The sequence below is a fragment of the Schistocerca americana genome, chromosome 2 (assembly GCF_021461395.2).
Source record: "Schistocerca americana isolate TAMUIC-IGC-003095 chromosome 2, iqSchAmer2.1, whole genome shotgun sequence".
Taxonomy (NCBI): Eukaryota; Metazoa; Arthropoda; class Insecta; order Orthoptera; family Acrididae; genus Schistocerca; species Schistocerca americana.
Window position 1 is genome coordinate 538,347,224 of NC_060120.1, and position 27,246 is coordinate 538,374,469.

At 38.0% G+C, this 27,246-nt stretch overlaps 1 protein-coding gene across 5 annotated transcripts in view; it reads left to right on the top strand.

Moving 5' to 3' along the window:
• LOC124592534 (gamma-tubulin complex component 3-like) overlaps positions 1-27,246 on the top strand; it is a 293,359-nt gene that overhangs the window by 74,666 nt on the left and 191,447 nt on the right. For all 5 annotated transcript variants that reach the window (XR_006977520.1, XM_047131845.1, XM_047131844.1 and 2 more), the window contains 2 exons: positions 6,071-6,189; positions 18,603-18,788. Coding sequence is in view for 4 of the 5 variants with exons in the window: in XM_047131845.1 (XP_046987801.1) it covers positions 6,071-6,189; positions 18,603-18,788 (305 nt within the window). In the remaining variant the exon portion in view is untranslated. The remainder of the gene's footprint in view (positions 1-6,070; positions 6,190-18,602; positions 18,789-27,246) is intronic.

Here is a 27,246-nt window from a genome sequence, read left to right on the forward strand (position 1 = left end):
ATACACTGTGCTAGTGCCGACATTGTGCATGCTCTGTTGCCTGTGTCTATGTGCCTGTGGTTCTGTCAGTGTGATCATGTGATGTATCCGACCCCAGGAATGTGTCAATAAAGTTTCCCCTTCCAGGGACAATGAATTCACGGTGTTCTTATTTCAATTTCCAGGAGTGTATATTTCGATAGGAATGCATGCTCAAATTAGTTTGACATGTGTCAGCTCCTGTTGCCCATAAAGTGGAATCTTGTTGCGTATAATCTCTGACAAATCTGATCTTTTATTTTCTCTCCAGTTTTGTGGCAGTACACACTGGAAATATTTTATGAAAACCATTGGGTTTGCTTCATACCTCCTGGCCTGAGATATTGTCTTCCAGAATGTTTGTTGGCACAAGTTGTCCTACTTCTGTACAAATGGTAGTTCTTGCAATATTTCCTCCATTTGTGTTATTGCCTGCTTAAAACCTCAACTGATTCAGTTGAGATCAGAGACTTGGTATTGTGAAGTCACAGACTTTGGAGTGTTGGGACGCCTTTTTCTTTCGCTTGGGTTTAAGTTCACTGACATTTCATTTTGTATTGTCCATTTCATTTTAAATGCAAATATTTTAGACTAGGCTTTACCGTGACTTTTACTGATATCAAATGAAACAAGTTTACTGTTACCAGTCAGTGTTTCTTTATCTCCATCACACATAAACTGTAATAGTTTGTAAACAAAGATTTTTTGTTTACAAAATATGACAGTTTACATTTGATGTGCTACGGCAGTGAAAGGAACCTGTGACCACTGAACATAGTGTCACAAGTTCCCCAAAATTGTAACACAACACACACGTATGTCATGTACAATTGTAAATCCGCCTGATGATGGAGGTTTAAACCTTTGGAACGCATCTTGGAGATAAATAAACAGTGACTGGTAACAGTAGAGTAGTTGTTCCGTTTGTTATACATTTCAGCTGTGACTGCATTTTTGGCTGTTTGTTATACATTTCAGCTGTGACTGCATTTTTGGCTGTTTTTCAGTTTCTTGCCAATGACCTGAATCCTATCCGCATTCTCCAATATTTTGTGTACACATTCCTCGTTTGTTTTCAAGTGTATCTACTTGCATTCTGATAATTTCTACAACACATTTCTCCATCCTTGTCTCGTAATCTTCAGACCTCTCCTCAGAATCACTGTGCAATTCTTTGGCTTGTGACTTCCCCACTCGGAGAATTTTTACTTCTTTTTTAGTTAGGTATTGTATTGCTGATATTGCTCTTGCCTTCTCCAACTCAATCTTCTATCACAAGCATGTTCATTTCAGGATACTGGCCCACAAACAGTGTGCTAGGATCATTTCTTTGTAATTCTTTTAGAAGCAGTGACATCAAGTGACAATGTGCTTCAGACAACATTGTAGTAACTGGTGACATTCAGCCTCTTACAAATGGGATAAAAGTGAAGGCCTCTACAAATTGGTTGTTGAAGGGTCCATAAATACCCGCCATTATTCCAACAGCATACAATATACATTCATATTGATGAATGAACATGTTTTACAGGTTGGTTAATTACATCTTTTGTAGACCTACCTCTCTGGGAACTGTATTGCCACTCATTATTTTATATACTATTTAATGGCACTGCACTATAAGATGTGTGATCATAAAAGCAATGGGAATATTTTAATATTGTGGGATTTATATATCTTAATTTTTAATTTTGTTTTGTCTTGTTAGTACACTTGTCCCTGATGAGTGATTGCATCTTCATCTATTTTGAATATTAAGTTTATTGTTGGTGGTTGGAAAGGTTGCATGTGGCTTTGAGTGCTCACTGAATTTTTCTTTCGAAGAAGATGGATCAGAGAGTCTGCATTATATTTTGCTTGAAAATTGGAATACATGGAATGACTGTGTCCTTTGACGAATCTTCTGTGAGTAAGAGAGTTAATGGGTGACATAAATGTTTCAAAGAGGTTGAGACATGGTTGACAACGACTGCCCTGGACACCCCAGCGCATCAATTCCTGATGATGATGTGGAAGAAGTAAGGAAAATAGTTCCAGCAAATCGCAGAGAAGTTGCTGATATCAGCATGTCTTTGTCTAATGCCAAGCAATTTTTTCGGATGTTTTGGGCTTGAAACGTGCAGCTGCAAGGTTTATTCCAAAATTTTTGAATTTTGACCCAAAACTCTATTGTGTAGACATCACTCAAAAATTGCTGAACGAAATCAACAATGACCACAAACTTCTAAAAAAAAAGGTTATAACAGATTTGACATCGACAGCAAGGTCCAACTGTTCTATTGGAAACTGCCTGAAGAGCCAAGACCAAAAAATATTCAACAAATTCGATCACCTGTGAAGGTTCTTCTCACTGTTTTCTTTGAATAAAATGGGATAACGCATCACGAGTTCCTGTCTTATGGTTGAATGGTCAATGAGGAATACTACCTGGAATTATGTGCTGTTTTTGTGAAGCAAATCCAAAGAAAATAACCAGAATTGTAGCGAAACCACTTGTAGAAATTGCATCAAAATAATGCTCACGCTCACATCTCAGTGCTTGTTTGTGATTTTTTCGGAAAAAATAAAGCGTTACATTGCACCAACCACAGCATTTACCGGTCATGGCCTCCTGTGACTTCTTTCCATTCCTGAGGCTGAGGAGAAACATGAAAGGGTATTTTTTTGCCACCGTTGATGAGATAAAAACAGATTCGCAGAAGGAGCTGAACACCATAACAAAAAGTGACTTCCAGAAGTGCTTCCAGGATTGGAAAAAGTGCTGGCACAAGTATATTGTATCTGAAGGGGATAACTTCGAAGGGGACAAAGTTGATGTTGATAAATAAAGATTCTTTAAGAAGAAAAGAAAAATTCTCATTACTTTATCACACGTCATGTGGTCAGCATGCTTAAAATTTTTCTGCCAATAGAAAAATATGCTATACTACGATCCGTTTGACAAACATTCTGAGGGATCACTGTCTGAAGGCCTATCTGTCGACATACAATCAGTTTTACAGGATTGGGAAAGTTAAGACATAGAAGACACATACTGTTCATTGAGGGAATGGTGTACAAACATGGAAATTTCATAAGCATTAAAGATTGAAAGAACTTCATTTAGGATGACGTCCAACTTGAAGGCTTGCAGTGCTACTTCCTTGTCTGGAGCATAATGAATTACGATTTCACATGCTAAAGATTCTGAATACAGCTGTTTACAGTCGATTGTCACAAATAAAGCGATACTTTCGAGAGAGATCTTTCAAATCTGCCACCCAAGCCACGTAAGTTTGACAGAATTGCTTGTGACGCTGCAAAATTAGAGCATAACAGCAACCAGAGGACACTTTTTCTCATAATAGGAAGACAACCTATTACAAATTACTGTAAAAGATAATATATCTTAGATTCTAGAAGAGGATACAATATATTAAGGATAAAGAGCTACTTGAGATTATTAGCTGGAAACAACTGCACTGAATAACAACCTGAGAGTGGAGGAGATATCTTTGATGGAATCTGTGCCAGTCTTCTTCTTGGTCAGGTTTGGAGGTTGCTGCACTGGAGGGGTGGCCTGCTGTGTTAGTAGATTGTTGTAGGGAGTGGTCTTGTGTGTGTTGCTCAGTCTGTTGCTGCCATTGCAGATGCCACAACTTCAAGATTTCTAAGTCCGCTGTTGCAGACATAGAGCAGAGTTTAAATCCAGTTGATGCTCTAACTGCAGTCTCCATCAGCACTGATGTTTTCGACATTGAATAGGTGAATACTCTGTTTTATTCACAAACACAGTCAGAGTACAGTAAGTACTGTTCATGCTGAGGCAAAAGTCCACTAGCACCCTAAACAGAACAGTATGTTAACCAGAAAGTCCAGACATCTAAAGCCAAATTATTGTACGCAAATAACAAAGTCTACCAAAGTTGCAATCCAGCTAGAATCCAAGTCCAGTGGCCATTGCAGGTTCGACGAACAGGCAAGTGATGTCACAAACTGCTACACAGTTTGAAGGAAGTGGAATGGCCGATGCTGGCCCCTTAATATTGGCCATGCTCCGTAATTGAGGGCACCACTGTACTCACTGCAAATGTCTCCTAGTGCTGGCTGCGGTGCCTTGTGAGTGCTGCCTAGCACTGTCAGTCTTGTACGTCAGTGATAGTGGAGTCTCCTTAGCGATACCTGAGTTGGAGCCTAAATCTCCATTAGGCCAGGATAAGAGCGTTCAACTTTATGCATTTGTACCCAAAATGATATTCATGAAAATGAAGATAATTGTACAATTTGATTTGTAGAGGATAAAGAAAAATGTTTGTGCTGAAATTATAGTTCAGTTTCTTTGTACTAAATTATTTGATTTTGGCGATTATTCTACTTGCGATTATGTTTACTGCTACAGAAATAGCGATTTGATTAGTTCAAAATCATAGTAAGTGTCAAAAAATGTAAGTGTAATAATATGTCAAACAAGGGAAAGGCAACCTTGCACCTAGAGCAGATCAATGCCTGGAACTCAGTAACACACAACAGAAAACCGCATTCATACTAGCTTTTGAGCACTAGCTTTTTGCTCAGTAATAGTACACACATTCACACACACAACCACACAGACATCCAAACGCATGTTGCTGTGGCCATGGCAAGAATCACTAAGTTTTCATCTCTTATATCGAGAGCTGTGTTCACATATTTCCAACTGGTGAAAGAAGGATAAGGTTCTCCATTTAATATTTAGTAGGAAACACATCCTAATATTCTGCAAAATTATATTTCTGTGGCCATGAACCAGTTTTTGGCTCCCTAGACCATTTCTGAGAGTCATGACTAAATAAATATAATTTTGCAGAACATTGGGAAGTGTTTGCTAATTATTATTATTGTTACTACTACTACTACTACTACTACTACGTTCTCTGCTAAGAAGTGACAGAAAATACAGTTCCACCCACCCCCATATGCGAGCAAAAAGCTTTTCCTCAAACATTTTCAGTCTGCAGTGTAAGATTATAATTTTATAAATTTGTAGCGAATGGACATCATTTGGTGTTCCATAAGCAACTGATAACATTCTCTTGGCAGTGCAATGTACATGTGTGTAACACACAACACTTCTTTCCTGTAGCATAAGTGTGTAAGATATGCTGTTGGAGATTCCTCACAATATACTATTGTATAATATTCACATTGCAGATAGATGAGGTGCTTGTTTTATTTGCTAAGAATTCAACATTTGGATTCCAACTTACATTCATAACCAAGTTTAATAACAAGAATTTGGTTGCTTAATAGTAGCTTCCATTTCAATAACATATGGTACATTGTGTGGTCCATATTTGTAAAGTTCTTGTTGTCGTCTTGTTATATGCTTCTAACCATTTATTGCTGAAGAAAATCCCACTGATGCTCCCATCAGTGTTCAGGAACTTCAGAATGCTTTCATGAGTGGTTGCCCTATATCTATACATGCTTTGTTAACTGAATTTTCTATCAGTGCTTGACAGGATGTGACAATAATATTGAATAGGCAACACTGTAATGTGTTATGTATTTAATACTAGATTGTTACTCACCACATAGAGGAGGTGTTGTGTCACAGGCCCGTTGAAAAAGACTGCTAAATTATTAAAGCTTTTGGACTAAGTCCTTCTAAAAAACACACACACACAGAATGTCAGTGTCCCAAGGCAATTTAACTGGACTGCTACTGTTCGTTCATCCTCGACCTGCCACTGTTTAATATTAGATTGTCTATTACTCGAAGTACAGAGAAGTGTGGAAACTTATATATTAGGAATTCGTAGTCAATCTTATTACTTGTCTACAACTTAATATATCATCTTAACTATTAGAAATCTTGTCTGAAGTGAGCAATCGTGTGTGTAGAGGGACTAACATTTATTATATTGTTTTGTTTGATGATGTGAATATATCAATTTTGTTGTACTTGTTGTTCACTGAAACATGTTTTTATTTTTCTAAAAATATTTGAATCTTCACATAATTCTTTCAGTTATAGGCTGTTTAGTTTCATTCTTTGAAAAGTTGCTTTAATTTTTCAATTGTAATATTTCAGATAAGATGTCAGTATCAGAAACTGTCTTGATCCAAGAACTGATATATTGCTTTCAAGGAATAGGAGGAAAAATCTTAATAGAGGATCCTGTCTCTCAAGGCTTCAAAATAGATCCAAAGGTATGTTAATCCAAAAGCTGTGACTAGAGAATTCATTAACCTCGAAGGAATTACATATTTTCACAAAGAATTTCTTTAGTTTTGTTTATTTCTGGATGTTGGTGGAAAATTGTTCGTAACCATTTGTAATTTTGTCTTCATTAGATTGGTAGTAGACATCATTATACAAGAGGGAGTTACCAACAGATGCAGTGAAAAATATAGCTGTTAATTGTTTAGAACTGTAATCCTGTGGGGGAAAGATATATGTTGGTCTTAACGCAATAAAATATTTTAATGTGTTACTTCTTCTAGTAACCTGAATGCAGGTGTTCATTTTCTGATGCAGCACTGAATTTGCATCAATCAACACAAAAACACTGCAGTTTTTTTGAACAATATTTATTGACATATTCTCTCCCCCCCCCCCACCCCCCCCCCCCCCCCACCCCCCCCCCCCCCCACCCCCCCCCCCCCCCACCCCTTCAGTACCTGCTGCACTCCAGGCTCTTAGTTCTGTTATAGAGTCCACTGGAAACCTTTTCATTCAAAAGTTTTGTTTATAACTGATGCAAGGGCACAAATTTGCAGATTTATGAATAGAGTGATAATATTCTTTGAAACATGGGTTTGACACATGTAAAGTGCTAGCAGTTAACAGCAAAATAACATGAGTAATACTCCTTAGAAAGCAGTGTCTACAAAAATATTGTAAATTCCTGGATGGAATAATATGTACGGCAACCACTCATTGATAGCAGATTGATGCATGGAGCTTAGGAACACATAACAGAAAATAGCATTCACACTTGCTTTTGAGCATTAGGTCTTTTTCAGCAGAAGTACACACATTCACACTTTCAGCCAAACAGACATCTAAATGTAAAATCTAATGAACAGAGCAACACTGATTATTGATAGCACTTGGCCGAGGTAATCATTATTCATATTCTTGTGATTTCCAGCATTTCAGCCACAAGTATGAAGAAATAACATTAAAATATTTATCTTGCGCACTTTTGTCAAAACGTACTTTACCTCATCATTACTAAATCCTTAGACTGCATAAACCTGGGGCCATTGGTGGTGTTATATGCAAGCTGTGTTATCGCTGTGTTAGAATGATCACCACAGAGCTTTATAAAGAATAAAAACACATTTTACGACATGTATTGTAACGTAAGTCGGTAGGTTAGTGGGCCCTGCAACACAAACAGAGTTCAGGCTCTTCTTCTTCTTAAGTAAGAGCTCCTCATTTGTTTTTCTGTCCACAAATGGTGTAATGCAGTGAAATAATTGTAGTATGCAAGATACATGTGCAAAATTATGAGTGCCATTTGCTTTTTTTCTCCATTCCAATGCTACTGGCACCTATCAATTCACATTCTTGAAAGATACTGGCCAAGGTATTTTATGCATTGAAATTTACTACGTGTGTACAATCTTCCATGTTGTAATATGTGTTGTTGGCTGGGGTGAAGTGTTTGAGTTGGTTATTTTCTGTTATGTAAATATTTCCAAGGAAAAGAAAAAACTTTGATGCATGCCTTATGACTTTGTTTGCTCATGAAAATACAGTAATTGATAACATTTTGTGGACTTACTGGACAAAAGTAAGGCAGAAGATACATAATGTAGAAAACACCTTTGAAACTATAGCGTTTGAAATTTTTGAACATTCCTCCTCCAAGAAAAACCACAAGGTTGGAAATCATGAACAAAAAGGGGAAGTTATACTTATATAGTGGGGAAAAAAGTTCTTATAAACTTTGGATCAAGACAGGCACAAGGCACAGGGAAAAAGACTGAAGTAATAATTGACATAAGTGTGGAAGTTGTTTAGTAGAAATAGGAAGATTAGAAAATTTGGAAGATACATGGAAAGATCTAGAATACAATGGACAGATAGGCAGGAACAAAAGTGGAAAGATAGATCAGAACAGAAGTGTTCACAATTTGTAACGCAGCCACTCACTCTGACCAAGTTAATCATTTAATAAAATGTAATAACGTGCATAAGCATTTGGAAACAAGGCATTGGTTCTGAAAAGTATTGGATAGTAAAGGCAATGCCTACAAATAGCAGCCCAGTTCGCAGCTCTGTTAATTAAGGGTATTGTCATAGGTGTTGATTAATAGTGCAGATAACAAAACTGAAATGCTTAAAAGTCCTTACAGATTCAATCAAATAAAGGAATAATGGCACTTTCAGACCAAAATAGACAACATAATTGTTCAACTAGTTACTTATTGAGTGGTATAAGTAATTGGCAAGTGCACATGCTCTGCAAAACCACTTAGGTGTAAGAAAATTTACAATTGCATAATCATTCTAGGTGAGCAGCATTTTATTTGTGAGTATATTGAGTCTCATTTCTGAAGGCCCTTTCTCATACCTATGGTGGTAACAACATAGCTGTGAAATGATATTTTTCTCTTCACAAATTCAATTTTTTGTTTCCAGCGTGAGTGCCATTTCAGCACTGTCTACCACACTGAACATTCGTGTTTTCTTTTCGTGTGATATGCATAGTAAATCATTAAGTGTAGATCATAAATTTTGACCCTTGGATGTTTCCCAAGAAATTATCAAGTACAATTATAAACACGAACTCCGCAACTTGTAATATGAATGGCATCATGTTATAATGATAATATTTTCCTGCAGAGAGGACTGCAGTTTAATTTCGTGATTCTGCCCAGATGATAGTTGCCAGTGTCCATGTGTAAGAACTAATAGGGTCATACACTGTGAAACTTTTGCAATGCTTGATATAAGTAGTCCGGTTGGTCTGCCACTCATTTAACAAAGGCATGTGCATTAGTGACGACACTTTTATTTGCTAATATAATAAGTTTTTGGTTGTTAAATAGACAGTTGGTCCATTCCACTACACCCTTTCTGCCATTTTATTGATCTCCTTCTACACCACCTCTGTTTTGATTAAAGATACAGGGTTCAGTTGTACATAATACGAGGGTTATTCCAAAAGTAAGGTCCGGTTATAAAAAAAAAATCAAAACTAAAATGTTTTTTCAAAACAATTGTTTTATTTACATTCCTTACATCTTTATCTATTTTTCTACATAACTTCCATACTTACTTAAACATTTGTCACATCGTTCAACAAGCTTTTGAATGCCCATGTTATAGAAATCGGCCGCCTGTGACGATAACCAGTCCTTAACTGCTTCTTTCACTTCATCATCTGTGTCGAAGCGCTTGCCGCCGAGAAACTCCTTTAAGTAACGGAACAGGTGGAAATCACTTGGCGCCAGGTCCGGACTGTAAGGAGGATGGTCCATCTGTTCCCATCCAAATTTCTTGATCAGAGCTTGCGTTTCATTTGCAGTGTGGGGTCTGGCATTGTCATGCAACAACAAGATTCCAGACGACAAAAGACCACGTCGCTTATTCTGGATTGCACGTCGAAGTTTAGTCAGGGTAGCGCAGTAGGCGGCTTTATTAATCGTTGTTCCTCTCTCCATAAAGTCGACTAACAATACTCCACGTCTATCCCAGAACACAGTCGCCATAACCTTACGTGTTGAGATTGTCTGCTTTGCCTTGACCTTGACTGGCGATGACGTGTGACGCCATTGCATTGACTGACGTTTAGACTCTGGAGTGATGTGAGAAACCCATGTCTCATCCCCTGTGACAACATTGTCTAGAAGACTGTCACCTTTCTTATGATATCGCTCCAAAAAATCAAGAGCAAAAGCCATTCTTTTCATTCGTTGGGGCTCAGTAAGCAGCCTGGGAACCCAACGGGCACACAATTTGTGAAACTTCAAATGTTCAGACACAATTCTGTACAAAGTTGTTCTACTCACATTCGGAAAATGCATGTCTACGTCTGTAATAGTGAATCGGCGATCTTCACAAATTTTTTTGTCAACCGCATTGACCAAATCGTCTGAAATCACTGATGGTCGGCCACACCGTGGTTCATCGTGCACATTATCCCGTCCTTCATTAAAAGCTCGCACCCACTTGCGCACTTTACTGTCGCTCATTATGTTAGGACCGTACACTTCAGTAATCTGCCGATGGATTTCCGCCGCTGAATTGTTTCTTGCAGACAAAAACCGTATCACTGCCCTTACTTCACAATCGGCGGGCTGATCAATTGTCTTAAACATTGTAAAGTGACACTGTGAACTACACTCAGCAACAGTAACAAAGCGAATGGCGGCGTTTGACGCGCAAGGCTTGCCGGGAGTCGGCGCGCATGCGTGTTTTGTCATTGGCGCCAAATTTCAATAGTTACGGCGAATCGGACCTTACTTTTGGAATAACCCTCGTACATTTTCTATAGCATCTAGAAAATACTTGTAGTCATGCATTAATACTTGATTTTTCAGGCAAAATCACATTTGTTTTGCAACAATATCTGATACATCTTCTCATACTTTTCCATTGTGATGTCTTGAACATTACTTCCAATTTGATGAACTTCATTATATGAGTGGCGATCCCCATGCAGGTTTCCGACACAGTAACATTATTCTCCATTATCTAAACCAACATTTCTTGGTATCCTCACAGTGTGGATAGATTTGTATGACTATCTTCCCAAATTATGCTGTTTATTAAATTTTACATTTATCTGGTTGTCCTGACTGCAACTCAGTGCTCTAATTTTTTTCAACTAATAATCATTTGCTGATTAAAAAGTTTTGGTTCCCAAAATTTTGGTTGTGCTCTAATTTGGTACAGTCATAAACTTGTGTTCAAAACCCACATCATTCATCTTTATAACAAAAAAGACCTGTTTTTTATTATTTATTGATTTGCTATTACTGTCAGTAGTAACTGTAACTTAAACACTTGCATCGGAGACTTCTGCTGAAGCAAGTTCTTTAAAACAAGGATAACTTGTGTGTAATGGTGCAGATATCTTTAGCAATGAAAGTTAAAATGTCCACATTTACTCTATATATTTTCTTTGGGATTCTGTGTAATTAACACAAATCTGTACTTGACTTGTTACCTTCCCGCAGTAAGTCTTGTACAGCAGTAACATTGCTCTACGAGGGACCACATAACTGTATTTTGTGTCTAATGTGCAGGTTTCTTCACCCTTGTTTCCACGACTATTGTAGCATCCATCTATTGGTACTGCATAAGTTTGTTATGTAAGTTAATTGGTTTTCCGTCTTCTTTCTCTACCATGTTTTTTGCTCTTTTGAATTTATACAAAAAAAGGAAGAAAAAATGACTGGAATCAAAATTAATGGTATTCATATTGACTACATTAAATCAAGAGATAAAAATTACGGAAGCTAAAAAATAAATACCAAGAAGACAGAATTATTAATGATTATAGACATGAAAAGAGGTGGATGTAAGAATGACCAAAATAGGCAGTGAACAACTGAAGAAGGAAGCAACGAAATTTTACTATCTAAGTAGCACTGTGGAGAAAAACAGTAGATGTCTCGAGGAAATCAAGAGAACAGCACTGGCTGAAAGTACTTTCCAGAATACGAAGAACATTCTGTTGAACAAGGACATCATCTTCCACACTAAGAAAAAAAATTATAAAGACCTTCGAGTGGTTTGTCCTGACATGCAGATGTGAAACCTGGATGTTAGCAAACAACAGGAGAGAGCTCACCTTTGAAGCAGAATTAGAACAACTAGCTGGAATGACAGAAAAATGAATGAGATGGTTCTACAAGAAATAGGAGAGAAGAAAGAACTACTGAAAATTATAGAACAACACAAAGAAAAGCTCGTTGGAAACTTAATTAGACATGATATTTCTTTATGTAACATTTTTGAAGACAAGACTGTAGGTAAGAAAATGAGGCGACATCTGAGAACATCATATTTCAAATAAATGTGACCAGTGAGATGATGTTTTCTAAGAAAAAGAATAACAATTCATGCTGCATCTGCCTACAACTTTGTTGAAGCCACAATGCAGTAATTTCACCATATCATTTCATAAACTTTATAATCTACATTTTCCTGGATGATTTGTACCTAGTCATCAAATGTGTACTCATTCTGGCCCACAGCACTAGTCTGCTCATGAAGTCGTCATTACTTACTTGGTGTAATTTGACTGTGACTTAAACAAAGCCTGTAGATGCTTCTCATCTGTTAGATGATGTACTTGCCCTCATTCTTGCTAGAATCATTTGGGATGGGTACCATCTTCCTTTGATCACTCCTTTCTTCCCCGAATTAGATTCCTCCCTGTGCCCTTGATACACGTAGCTAACTCGTCATACACCTGTGTTGCCTCCACCAAATAATAGGATCTGCCACTTCATTATCCCGAATAATGGATGTTTTCTTCATTTTCAGATCTTGTACAGTAATCCACATTTTGTTGGACAACCCTGTTTTCATTCTCATTTACTACCGTTTCTATTTTGCTTCAATTTTGTGCATTTTTATTTCCTCCACTCTGTATTTTGGCGTCGTCTGAGATCTGTTGGTTGCATTTTCCATGTAGCTTTCTCATACCTCCTCTTTTTTAAGCTTTGGTTGGAGCCCATAAATAGTGTAGCTGCTGTTTTTGTGTTTGTCTTCCCTCAAGTTTGTAACTCTTATTTTTAAACTCTATTCTAAGACGTGCTTGAGTTCACCATCTACTTCTTGTATTTTTCTCCTTCCTGTATTTGGTTGGTTGTTCCCTCGTTTGTTCCTATTATTCCCGTTTCTGTCTTAACAATTTCTTTGTCTGTGATTTTCAGGCCAGTCCTTCCCTATTTCTAATTATCACTTTTCCCTGCCAAATTTCTTTGTCTTCCACGTGTTCTAAAAACTTAGTGAAATACTTCTTCCTCTCCATTTTTCATTTGGAATCATCTGCCAGTTTCTACCAGGGATTTAAACTCTGACTCTGATCTTTTGTCATACGAATTGTCCACTTTCTTTAACCAGCTTCTCAAAAATTTGTTTTGTGTTATCATTTGGTCTGTCAGCACAAATTCTTCAGGAACACTTCGATTCTACTCAGATCAGAATTCTTCTAGAAAGTAGTCCCTGAATTCATGGAAAGTAATTACATTCATAGATGGGTTTAATCCCCACCTCTTTATTGTTCCCTCCAACAATGACATTAATATTTTTTGACCCAGTCACAATTTTTTAAAATAAAAATCAACAAGGTACCATCTACCCAGTTTTTTTTTTTTTGTCCCGTGTAGGTTGAAACCACCACCTTCTGAAAGTACAGTGTATGATTTCTAAAAGATAAAAGATTGCCACAAAATGCTGTTATCTTGCTTGATAACCCTCCTGCGCGTCCCGATGAGAGAATTCTTATATCTTGCGATGGTCTCACTGTACCTTAGTTTTTACCTCCTAACATTACTGCTGTTATACAGCCAATGGGCCAAGGTGTAATTGCATCAGTAAAATGGCTCCATAGTGTTATTCTACTGAGAATGCTGGTTAATAAGGGTGATTTGGTGGCATTCAGGAAGAAGTTGACAATTCTGTATGTCATACATGGTATTTCTGATGACTGTCAGGAAGTCAAGCCACATAACACTGGCTTGATCTTGGCGGCAAATTCCTCCAGATATAGAAGAAAGTGGTTTTCAAGATTTCAGCAATGAGTAAATAACAACTGCACAAGTAATGAATCAGACTATGGGTTTAAATGGTTTTTCAGGTGGTGATGAAGGCAACTTGAATCAGAGGCTTGACAATTGATGCTTATTAACCTGGCTTCCAGTACATGAGTTATGCCAAAATTGTGACTGCTGCTTCACAACAAAACAAAGAAGAGGACACTGAACGTGAAAGTGGGGAACAAAGTCAGTGACATTTTCAGTCATTGTACTGCATTGCAATGTGTTGGTGTCCATCTAAATTATATGGGCCACAGGGTTTCAGTAAAATGACACTATTGCTGCAAGAAAAATTTGAAATGCCAGGCAAATAAATATGAACTTCTATCAGAAGCAGACCAACCTCGCAGACTATTTTAAGAAATAAACAGGACTACATTACGTACACAGAGAGCTTGGATAAACTTTCGAATAAAACTGAATGTAAGAAAATATCTTGATTATTTGTGTTTTTCGGTTATTTGTGCGTCTTCTCCCCCACATTACCCCAAATAATCAGGAGTAAACAGTATTTTGATGCAGTGCACATAGTAAACCAATTATGTCAAACTCATTGATTGCACTAGGTTTTCTCCATGTTGGCCACTTCGGTCTTAATTCCAGAATGGTTACTGGCAGCACATCTACTATTGTGATTTTCCATTAACATAAATACAGTTATTTGTTGACTTAAGAATGCAGTTCTGAAACATTGACATCTGGTCACTTTATATCAGTAACATTGCCAAACTGAGATTAGCATGCTGACCCCTTGAAGATACAGGGTAGAGCCCAGTAAAAAGAAGACTCATTTTCTTTGGCACTTCTCACCTTTGTTTTTTGCTCAGTCTGTGTAAGGTGCATACTTTTATCCCTACAGATTGGCAATGCCTACAGTAGTCTGGGCAGTGGAACATACCATTTGTACGTCTGGTCACACTGAGCCACAAATACCATCAACCCTATGATCAGGTTAATCAGTTATGGCTAATAGGGTGCCTATTTGTTTGGAAATAGTCATTGTTCCCAAAAACTTGCTGTCAGATGGACAACTGTCCTGCATTAAATTTAGAGTGTTTACTATAGCTTTTAATAATATTGATTAATTATGTAGATCACAACAAAACTGAAAATTGTACAAAGTGCTCACAATCGCAGGAAAATAAAAAAAAGGAAAGAATGATGCAGACAGCAGTCTAAACTGAACAGCCACACAGTTCATCCAATTAATAGTGGCATTAGTGATTTGAAAGGGCAAGTGCTCTGCTATATGTGCATTGCATTTCAGGAGAACTTTTAAATCAATGATTTCATTATTTTCTATAGTAAGCTTGAGACTGGCAGTCTCATACTCGTACAGAGAAGTATTGAACCAGTTCGGACTACAGTTAAGAGAATATTTGACCAAATTACTGTATTTATTAAATATTTGTTTTATGTGTGAAATATTTTTTTATATTTATTGATGAATGGTAAAAATGAATGAAGAGTAGTGATACTGAAATTACAATAATAAAGTTTTTATCAAAACTGTTATTCAAAAACCATACAAAATTATCATTAAAAGTGCCTCACACATTCTGTTATGTAATTAATCACCATCCTTGTTGATGATGATTGCCTCTTGGTGGAATAGATGATTATTGGCAACAGTAATAACACTGGGTCCTATACCCATGCTGCTGAAATGTGTCATTTCAAGGTCATTCCCCAAGCACCGTAAAGTTGGCAATATAACCGACAAAGCAGCAGGGAACGTGAGGCGCTGTGTCTTCTGAACCAATAACAGCACCGCAACAAAAGCCAGCTCCGGTGTTGACGCTACCACGTTGCCGGCTTCCGTTTAAACATTGTATAAAATGTGCTACTTCAAGACTTACAAGATACTGAAACTTTTCTCAGGGGGGGAAACCGTTACTTAAGATGGTAGTAAAAAGTATTGGCTTATGTTTTTAAAAGTTAGGACAAAACATCTTACTTGAGAAAGCTCACGTCGTTGAGAAAGCTCACGTCATTGCAGCTCATAGCATTTTTTTACGCAAAATAGTGGGAAAGGATATACACTCGGTCATATGGTTACTCAAAACTTGGGTCAATGCTGGAGAATCAGTTGATAAATGCTGAACAGATGATACTCCAAATAGCAGTGGTCATCAGCCCAACAGGAAAAGGATTCCAGTTAATTGTGGCCCATGCTGGATCTTCGAACGGCTTTGTGCCTGATGGAGTTTTAGTTTTTCAGTCGAGAAAAACCAGTGACTAACATGGGGATATGGACCACCCACGCTCTCTACAGTTGTTTAAAAATTTGTTGCTCCAGTTTAGTTTTCTGACAGTCTTTGTAATGGACACTGCACCATACCATCCCGTAATTTTAGACAAAACTCCCATCATTAGTGTCCGTAAAGAAATGATGGTGCAGTGGTGGCAGGCGAGAGACATTGCTGTGGACATTAGCATGACAAAGCTGTTGTTATATTTGCTCGTAAAACAGACTAAACCTATGACACCTAAATACATCAAAGATGAAGTTGCAAGTGAACAGTGTCATGTGGTAATTAGGCTACTGCCTTATCACTGCCATTTTAATCCAATTGAATTGGTTTGGAGTGATGTCAAGGCATACATTAGAAGCAACAAGACGTTTACAATAACGGAAGTAGAAAGACTGATATGCAAAGGTCTTGCTATAGTAAATGTTGCCTCACGGAAGAAGAAAATAGACCATGTTGCTGAACTCATAACAGAAGCACAGACTATAGATGGAATTATAAATGAAGAGAAACAGCTCATGATTTCTCTAGACAATGATGATGACAATTTCGGCGCCAATTCCGATGATAGTGAAGGGGAACTGTATGGAATTGTGCCACTGACATTGTAAATTAGTGAGTGTAAATGTATACAGAATTAATTCTTTCGCTCTGCAACCGAGTAGGCTATGCATGTTTTGCTTAACTTCTTTCTCCAAGTTTGGATACCGTGTTCTTTGGTATGCTTAGATTTACATTATCAATACGACATTTTATATGTAGCTATCATCGTAACAATTTGGAATGACTTTTCATAGATATTGCCGTAACTTCGGGTGTTTTTTGTTTCCTGGTTTCATAAACTATCAAACACTTCGTCTCCATTGCTGTTCTCTCCATTGTTAGAAAAACATACTTTATTGTACTTACGTACAAACTTTGATTGTAGTTTACATTTACAAAGTATACTTCAGAGCTGTTGGCGTTTGTGGTGGAAGCTATTGCAACCTCGCAATCGCAGTATAGCCGATAACAAGCGAGCTGTCAAGTGACACGTTTCACCGGCCCAGGTATATGTATTTTACTGGCCATGATGGCCCACTGCAGTGAAATATGACAAATTTATTGGGCCTACTTCTTCAAAAGTCTTGGCCCCTCACTTATCATGATGTGCTCTACACTTTTTGCGAACAGCTACTGGTGATGTGAGTGTAAAGTAGAACGTGAAGAAAGAACCACAGTTAATCTGAGACCAGGCATACCTAACCTATGGTCAGAAAGGGATCACAAATGAGAAGACTGAATTATTTGTGATTCCCGAAGTGCTACCAGCAGTCCAATTAGCACATTGACTAAGCATATGGAGTTAAAAAGAAAGGGATAGAATGGTTGAGCAGCTCCTTGTAAGAGACACATTTATGAAGTCAGTGAAAGTTACGTTTGAGGTGGGATAAAGTGTGATGCTACTTGACTCTGTGGATAACTTGAAACGAGTGATTTAGAGTGATAATCACAATATAACCCGTGCAATCTGATGGAAGGGTTCAGATTTAGCGAATACCTGGATAACATTATATGCCATCATGTATAATGTTAACAGTGAAATAAGACTCGAGGTGGTTTTATAGTATGGGGGTGTATTTTTGTTCTTAGGGTTAGGTCCCCATACTGAATTTAATGAAACGATAAATGTGGAAGGATATGAACACCTTTTATAATATTGTGTATTGTCATAAAGCAACGTCTGTGAAGCAACAACATTCTTGAAATGGATTAGGCTGCCCAGAGTCCTGACCAGAACCTCATGGAACACCTTTGGGATGGAGCTGGAATGTTGTCTTTGCTCCCGACTCCAGTGTTCAACATCAATATCTTCTCTGGTTCCGGGTCTTGAGGAAGGATGGGCTGCCGTTCCTCCACAGACATTCAGATACCTCATTAAAAGTGTCCCTAGTAGCGTTCAGGCCCTCAGAAATATGATGGGTGGACACACCCCATATTATTTTCCACTGGCAAGTGTCCAGGTGCCCTTCTTGATCAGATATTGTATTTTATGCCTCATATCTATATGCGATTGGAACATCTTTTTATTCCCACTAGAGAATGCAAACAATAGCACAAGAGTTCAGGGGTGTGACCAGTAAGTGAAGCAAAGCACAAAGGAAGTTTCAACCTCAAAACTGCAATGATGATGATAAAAAAAAATTGAAAAGAAGTTTTCTGAAATTAATACAGAAAAACATTGTGAAGTGATGGACAGATGAAGTTACTGTGGAAATTTATGACACTGCATTTCCTTATAGTTACTAATATATTTATCTTTCTGGCTAGACTTCTTACTATGTGTTGTTGCCATATTGATTGCATACCTGGAGGTACTTGGTTAATGTTTAATAAATCTTTATTGATTACACTTCTAAAATTCAGAGTTTTCTCCAGTTAGGAGACTACAGAATGTTCTTCGCCCTGTGAAACACTTTTAACACAAAGTTTTCTTTGTCATCTGACTTATTTAAAGATGAAAGTTGTAACATCCAACTTATTTTTCAACAGAAGATATATGTAAATATAGAGTCATTAGGACTGACAAGATTCTTTCTGCAGGTGGACCTCCGTCCATCGGTCCGGCAGCAAGTACTCCGTTTGGCGGAGGTTGGGTGGCTGCACAACCAAGTGCGACAGTTCTGTGATGCTACGAGACCGGCTGGACTTGTTAACCAGAGCCTTGTAGCTGCCCTACATGATGAACTGACAGAATACTACAGATTGATTGCTGTACTGCAGTCTAGGGTATGAGTCTCAAAAATTTCTCATGATGAAGTACTGTTTATCCACAGGAAGTTGATATTGAAAAATGAAAGTGTTATCAAACGTACTTGATATTGAACATGTTAAAATATTTCAATAATTTGTCCTCGAACAGGAGTTAAGATGATCGAATTTCCTTGTGCATAGATCCATGGCCATAATAAGCATTTTGATTTTTTCAGTGTGTCTATCACAAAACAAACTTTTGCCATCTTTGGCTGTTTAAAATTTTTAAAACAGATATTCATTAGTTTCATCATTAATTATGCACTGACTTTGTTATGATAACCCCACAAGGTTCCAGCTTTTAACATGGAAAGTGGTAGACATTTTCAAGACTACAAGATTGAAGAACACACATAGCATTTACAACATAGAAGTAATTTCTCAGAAGTTTGTTTAAAATCCATCACAAAAATACCTCAATTTTTAGTATAGTGAACATGCTATCATTAAATGTATGTTATTCTGCTCAGGAGTATGCCACGCTGATCTTGATTCTGTTTTTAATCCAAACATATCTTGATTGATTTAATCTTACAAAGAGACAGTGTGAATGTGCCCACACTGATTTGATTCGTATTGACAGGGTATGTAGGACACGACTAGGACTTTAACATATGTAAATAGGAAGATGGAACTTTCAACCATTTTTGAGAAAATTGGATTTGGAAATCATAGGCGTGCTTGTGCTGTATGCTTTGTAGGGCCTCTAGTCTTAAGGGGATCCTCAGCCAAGCTAGTAAGTACTTAGTTTCATATGTGCGAGGTGTCTGCATCAATTCTCACTGCCAGTAGTTTATTTTTCAGTTCCATGTAATTCTAACAACACATTTAATATGGGTTTGAGAAGTATCAGTATTTGGTCTTTCATTTACTTTTTTCCTAATCTGTAACATGAAGAAAGCAGAAAAAGGTTTTTTTTTCTTAAGGAGATTGGAAATCGAAAAATGATACACTTAAACTTACAATCAAATCATTGTATCCATTTTATTTATATTACTGTATCTAATTTGTGACAAGTATAATGTATAACCTATGCAGCACTGCACAAATCAGGTTGATACTGATCGTAGAAACATGGAAAACAATAATTATCATGACATATAGAATATGTAGGGGTTGCTGAACTTTTGTATGTCCGTGGGTTTTTCAGTGTGTCTGTTGCAAAGCAAACTTGATTTACATTCAGAAACAGTTCTCGGGCATCACACAATTTCACAGCATATCATGTATATCGAAGCATAGTACCAAATATTGGTGTAGATAACTCACAAAAGGTTGTAGCACCTGCAGTGAGATTCGATCTAGATACTTCGCGCTTATGAAACTAAGCGCTTTCTCATTTGGCTGCAAACTCATTGCTTATTAATGACCCTGCGAACTATATAAGCAAGCTAAAATTTTCAAGCCCTTTTTTCCTCCCTGGTTGAAAGTTGTACTTCCTACTTACACAAGTTAAAATCCTAGTTGTGCCCTATACTTCTTGTCAATACAAATCAAATCTGAGAGGGTAGGTACATATGGCTCCCTTAATAGTGTAATTCAGGACTTGACCTTAGTCTTGGAACTATTGTATTTTGTATAAGGAAGAAGACACTAATAAACAGATTCTGTAATCTCTGCAATGTGTAATCAAGATATTCCTTGAATAATGGGTGAATAGTTACAATCTAAGGGGTGAACCTGTAGTGGGTGAGGCATAAAGGACGGATGTTTTTTTTAAATAAAATAATTTTAAAATTTACTCAAGCTTCAAAAAAAATTTTTTTTTACACCCAGAATTTAACTCCAATGATGTTGCCATGTTACAAAATTAATGCTTGAAAACATAATCTCCCATGTGAAGGCCATTTTCAGCTTCTCAAGCCACTCTTAAAAGTTGGCATCCACTCTCTTCATCATTGCTCTGTCAATTTGAACAACACACACGAATCCTGATCACACTTCAGACTAATGTGCATGTAACAGTAATGCACCAGATGACTGCAGCATGCCAACGAAACATGTCATGCTAATAAATATTAGTAAAAGGTGACTTGATAGCAGTAAAAATTATTTCGTAAATGTATAATGCAGTTGTTGACCTATATATAGCTACGTTCAAATGTGCTTCTTCAACTGAACCTATGAGTTGAAACAAACGTATCTCACCCATGCATGTCAACTGAAAATAGCTTGTACATGATGCATCTTAAAGATAAAATATTATAGAATTGTTCATGTAATTGTAAATCTTGTGTGTGCACATGTAGCAAATATGTTTGTAAGATTTGTTTCTTAAATTTTCGTATCCTTAACCCTTTCATTGCTACAGACATGCTTGCTACAGGCCATGCCAAGTGCAGTGTCATTATGACCTGAGCAGACTACCTGCACCAGGACTCTCTCATCCATGACCACTTCCTGCATGCTGCATTACCTGTACCATCCTTCTACATCTACATCTACATTCATAGTCCGCAAGCCATCTGACGGTGTGTGTCGGAGGGTACCTTGAGTACCTCTATTGGTTCTCCCTTCTATTCCAGTCTTGCATTGTTCGTGGAAAGGAGGATTGTCGGTATGCCTCTGTGTGGGCTCTAATCTCTCGGATTTTATCCTCATGGTCTCCTCGCGAGATATACGTAGGAGGGAGCAATATACTGCTTGACTCCTCGGTGAAGGTATGCTATCGAAACTTCAACAAAAGCCTGTACCGAGCTACTTGAGCGTCTCTCCTGCAGAGTCTTCCACTGGAGTTTATCTATGATCTCTGTAACGCTTTCGCGATTACTAAATGATCCTGTAACGAAGCATGCTGCTCTCTGTTGGATCTTCTCTATCTCTTCTATCAACCCTATCTGGTACGGATCCCACACTGCTGAGCAGTATTCAAGCAATGGGCGAACAAGCGTACTGTAACCTACTTCCTTTGTTTTCAGATTGCATTTCCTTAGGGTTCTTCCAGTGAATCTCAGTCTGGCATCTGCTTTACCGACGATCAACTTTATATGATCATTCAATTTTAAATCACTCCTAATGCGTACTCCCAGATAATTAACGGAATTAACTGCTTCCAGTTGCTGACCTGCTATATTGTAGCTAAATGATAAGGGATCTTCTTTCTATGTATTTGCAGCACATTACACTTGTCTACATTGAGATTCAATTGCCATTCCTTGCACCATGCGTCAATTCGCTGCAGATCCTCCTGCATTTCAGTACAATTTTCCATTGTTACAATCTCTCGATATACCACAGCATCATCCGCAAAAAGCCTCAGTGAACTTCCGATGTCATCCACAAGGTAATTTATGTATATTGTGAATAGCAACGGTCCTACGACACTCCCCTGTGGCACACCTTAAATCACTCTTACTTCGGAAGACTTCTCTCCATTGAGAATGACATGCTGCGTTCTGTTATCTACGAACTCTTCAAGCCAATCACACAATTGGTCTGATAGTCCATATGCTCTTACTTTGTTCATGAAATGACTGTGGGGAACTGTGTCGAATGCCTTGCAGAAGTCAAGAAACACAGCATCTACCTGGGAACCCGTGTCTATGGCCCTCTGAGTCTCGTGGCTGAATAGAGTGAGCTGGGTTTCACACCATCGTCTTTTTTGAAACCCATACTGATTCCTACAGAGTAGATTTCTAGTCTCCAGAAAAGTCATTATACTTGAACATAATACGTGTTCCAAAATTCTACAACTGATCGACGTTAGAGATATAGGTCTATAGTTCTGCACATCTGTTCGACGTCCCTTCTTGAAAACGGGGATGACCTGTGCCCTTTCCCACTCCTTTGGAACGCTACGCTCTTCTAGAGACCTGCGGTACACCGCTGCAAGAAGGGGGTGCAAGTTCCTTTGCATACTCTATGTAAAATCGAACTGGTATCCCATTAGGTCCAGCGGCCTTTCCTCTTTTGAGCAATTTTAATTGTTTTTCTATCCCTCTGTCATCTATTTTGGTATCTACCATTTTGTCATCTGTGCGACAATCTAGAGAAGGAACTACAGTGCAGTCTTCCTCTGTGAAACAGCTTTGGAAAAAGACATTTAGTATTTCGGCCTATAGTCTGTCATCCTCTGTTTCAGTACTATTTTGGTCACAGTGTGTCTGGACATTTTGTTTTGATCCACCTACCGCTTTGACATAAGACCAAAATTTCTTAGGATTTTCTGCCAAGTCAGTACATAGAACTTTACTTTCGAATTCATTGAACGCGGTCCACATAGCCCTCCTCACACTACATTTCGCTTCGTATAATTTTTGTTTGTCTGCAAGGCTTTGGCTATGTTTATGTTTGCTGTGAAGTTCCCTTTGCTTCCATAGCAGTTTTCTAACTCGGTTGTTGTACCACGATGGCTGTTTTCCATCTCTTACGATCTTGCTTGGCACATACTCATCTAATGCATATTGTACGATGGTTTTGAACTTTGTCCACTGATCCTCAACACTATCTGTACTTGAGACAAAACTTTTGTGTTGAGCCGTCAGATACTCTGAAATCTGCTTTTTGTCACTTTTGTTAAACAGAAAAATCTTCCTACCTTTTTTTATATTTCCATTTACGGCTGAAATCATCGATGCAGTAACCGCTTTATGATCGCCGATTCCCTGTTCTGCGTTAACTGTTTCAAATAGTTCGGGTCTGTTTGTCTCCAGAAGGTCTAATATGTTATTGTCACGAGTCGGTTCTCTGTTTAACTGCTCAAGGTAGTTTTCAGATAAAGCACTTAAAAAATTTTCACTGGATTCTTTGTCCCTGCCACCCGTTATGAACGTTTGAGGCTCCCAGTCTGTATCTGGCAAATTAAAATCTGCACTCAGAACTATAACATGGTGGGGAAATCTACTCGAAATATTTTCCAAATTATCCTTCAGGTGCTTAGCCACAACAGCTGCTGAGTGAGGGGGCCTATAAAGACATCAAATTACCATGTCTGAGCCTGCTTTAACCATGACCTTCACCCAAATTATTTCACATTTTGGATCTGCTTGTGTCTGTATGTGTGGATGGATATGTGCGTGTGTGCGAGTGTATACCTGTCCTTTTTTCCCCCTAAGGTAAGTCTTTCCGCTCCCGGGATTGGAATGACTCCTTACCCTCTCCCTTAAAACCCACTTCCTTTCGTCTTCCCCTCTCCTTCCCTCTTTCCTGATGAGGCAACAGTTTGTTGCGAAAGCTTGAATTTTGTGTGTATGTTTGTGTATGTTTGTGTGTCTATCGACCTGCCAGCGCTTTTGTTTGGTAAGTCACCTCATCTTTGTTTTTATATATAATTTTTCCCACGTGGAATGTTTCCTTCCATTATATAAATAAATAATTATTTTTACAAGAGTTCCATTTCATTTACAGTTAAGTATTAACCTATTCTCAGAAAGCGACATACTGATGTTACTGACTACACATTAGCTACATCAAAATATTACATTCCATGTCTTTCATGGTAACACTCTTTGTCAGCTGCAAAGAGAAGAATTTTTTTCACTCGTGTATCTGCAGTTTGTTTCCTATCACTGCACCATCATCATGATTGGGTTCTGAAACACTGCTACAAAATGAGTTAGTAAAATGTACAGCGAAACTCATTTATCGCAATACACACAAACCATAACACCCAGGTCAGGTTAAACACCAAAATGTATCAGTCTTAGCTGAGATTAAGTCCTGTACACTGTATAGTCACTTCCAGGAAATAAAGACTGTCAGGAGCCAAGTCAGTTACCAAAGTCACTTACAACGTAGTAACATCGACTGTAGTTCGTAGCCACTCCTCAGTAGACCCTCCTCTTCATCCCTCTGAAGCTGAAAGTTCACAAAAAAATGGGATGGCGGTGTTCAAAAATCTACACAACACCAATAGTTGAGTTGATGTTAAAACACACTTTAGTTCTTACATAATCCAACTATTAACTATGATGAAAAGTTTTTACACTACAAAACATATTTAGCATAAGTTCACAGGCCAGCACTCAAAATAGTAGTGGCAAGTAATTTGTTCTATTGTGGCACAAGATTGCCACTTCACTTTTATCCAAAAATGAGGCAGTTCAACTTTAGCACAGTTTCCAGATGAAGCACGTGAAAAAGGAAGGGTATCCGTATAAATACAGACGGAGCACCTGACGCATAGCAATGGCTACCTGGTAAAGCATAAGTGCTAAGCTGACGACTCAAACCAAACTACTATAGCTGTATCGTCATTTATTCAACCTAAATTGTGTCTCGTATTACAATGGACCAACTTTGTTTCGATTTTGAGATGCGGCCGTAAAGTTTTCTCTCCCCTTGAATTTCGAGTCTCAAATTTCGGGTGCGGCTTAGATTCGGGAAAATTTTTTTCCTTGATTTCGAGTCTCATTTTTCAGGTGCGGCTTAGATTCAAGTAAATACAGTATGCACTTTAAAACCTGCGCTTACCAGACTTCTTTGCTTCAAGTAATCATTCTTGTCATATCCCTGAATACGACTTCGTCATGTAGACAAAGACTATTGAACCACCAGTGTAGACTTCGTCCTATGGGTAGGGACTGGAAAATGAAGCATATATTTTTGGTAAAATTTACATCTATTTTTTATAAAACAGGTCTATTTTTGTCGAAATTTACATCTTTTTTTATTTAAAAAGGTTGTCATGCTACATAAGTGAAGGCAAACAAAGCCGTGGTTCTTTGAAATTGACAGTTAAAAAAATTGCTAATAGGGAACTTCTTGATTGGAATGTTTGATTTCGTTAAAACTTCAACACCATTTTCTACCGAAATGGCCTTTTTTTCATTCAACTGTATTTACCCATTCAAAACTGGTTGTTTTGTTGAAAAACAGCAGCATTTTCCCTCGTGTGAACTGAATGTGTCTCCAATTTAAGGTGTTTCTGGGCACAAATTCTGCAGACTATTTTGACATTTCATGGACATTTCTAGCTCTGTAACCCATGTGTGACAATGCTACAGGTAGAACTGACAGCATAGAAGTTGAACCAAACGTGCGGTAACTCTTATTTTAGCATTAGGGGAAGAATTATGGCGCAGTCAAAAAACATTTCTGGTTTCCTTTTCCAATCACTACAGCGCAGAGTGAGAACTACAGGTTGTGGTGGCAGATGGTCACAAACATAAACATGTGAGAATTTTGACCACCAGAGGGGATAGGAGAGATGGGGCGAAACAAGCCTCTCCCTTTCTCAGGCATCCACCTGCAGCAGAACTGGCACATTGTCAAAGTCAGAGAGATTGCCAATATCTTCTGATTGCCAGATGACGTACAATACCAGCAACTGAAAATTGGTTAAATTTTTTATATTTATGCGCAAAAATTAAAGCTATTTCAAACTCTAATCTCTGATAAAATACTTCATCTGGATACAGTCCACTATCAAATTGTGACTATTCATTAATTTTGCATTTTCAGGCAGAATTAACATGTATTTTGCATTTATCGTAAAATGTGAATTTTTGCAGTCCCTACCTAAGGGTCATGACTTTTGAATAATTCTGTATATCAAGAAAAGCAATAGACCCAGAACAGAACCGTGTGGCACCTCCAACTTTAAATGGCCCCAGTCAGATTCAAATCCCTTCGTTGTTGACACTGTAGGACATCCTTCTGCGGCCTGCCTTCCATATATGAATTAAACCATTGTTGATTTTTTTCCTAACCCTATAATGTTCAAACTCATGCAAAAGTGTTCCATGGCCTACAGAGATTTTGAATGCTCATTGTTGCCAGTTAAGAAAACTATGTTCTGTGATTCAAAAGCAATTGTGTTGTAGTTCACAATGGGAAGTATGTCCACCTGACAGAAATACCTATTGCAAGAATAAGAATAACAATCGGTGGCAGAACAGAGCTCTTCCAGTCTGCCATTTGAACAAAATGTAGTCATGAAGTTATTCTCAGATTGAACATCTTGCAGGCATCACAAACAGTCAGACTGTGGAATATCGGAGATCCAGACATACATTGCTGTTTAAACAAGCACTTATAAAATGATTACTCTGGGCAGTTATTTCCTGTGGAAGATATAGATCCATGCCGTCGTCATCAGGATGAATGCCAGTTGTCAAGTGAGATTGTCAATTAAAATGTGAAGCTGTTGTCGACTGCAAAAAGTTAGTCAAACTCACAAAAGAAAGCTACATGAGGGTGATGATTGTAATCATTGTAGGTGCTCAAGAAGAAGTTGGATCGCTAATTGTCATGAGCAACCACAAGTCAACCGAAAGGTATTGTCATAGCCACATCCAAACCAGTCAGGAATGGCAGATCAGTGACATTGACAGAGAATTGTGCTACACTACCACTAAATGTATGCAGGGAAGGAAACTACTATTGAACTACCAATAGGATCCACCCTGACGGAGGAACAGTTTCGGTGAGGGATAGCCATTCTCTGCCTATTTTCAAATACTGCCAAATCCAGAGTGCGTTAGGAGGATGTCTA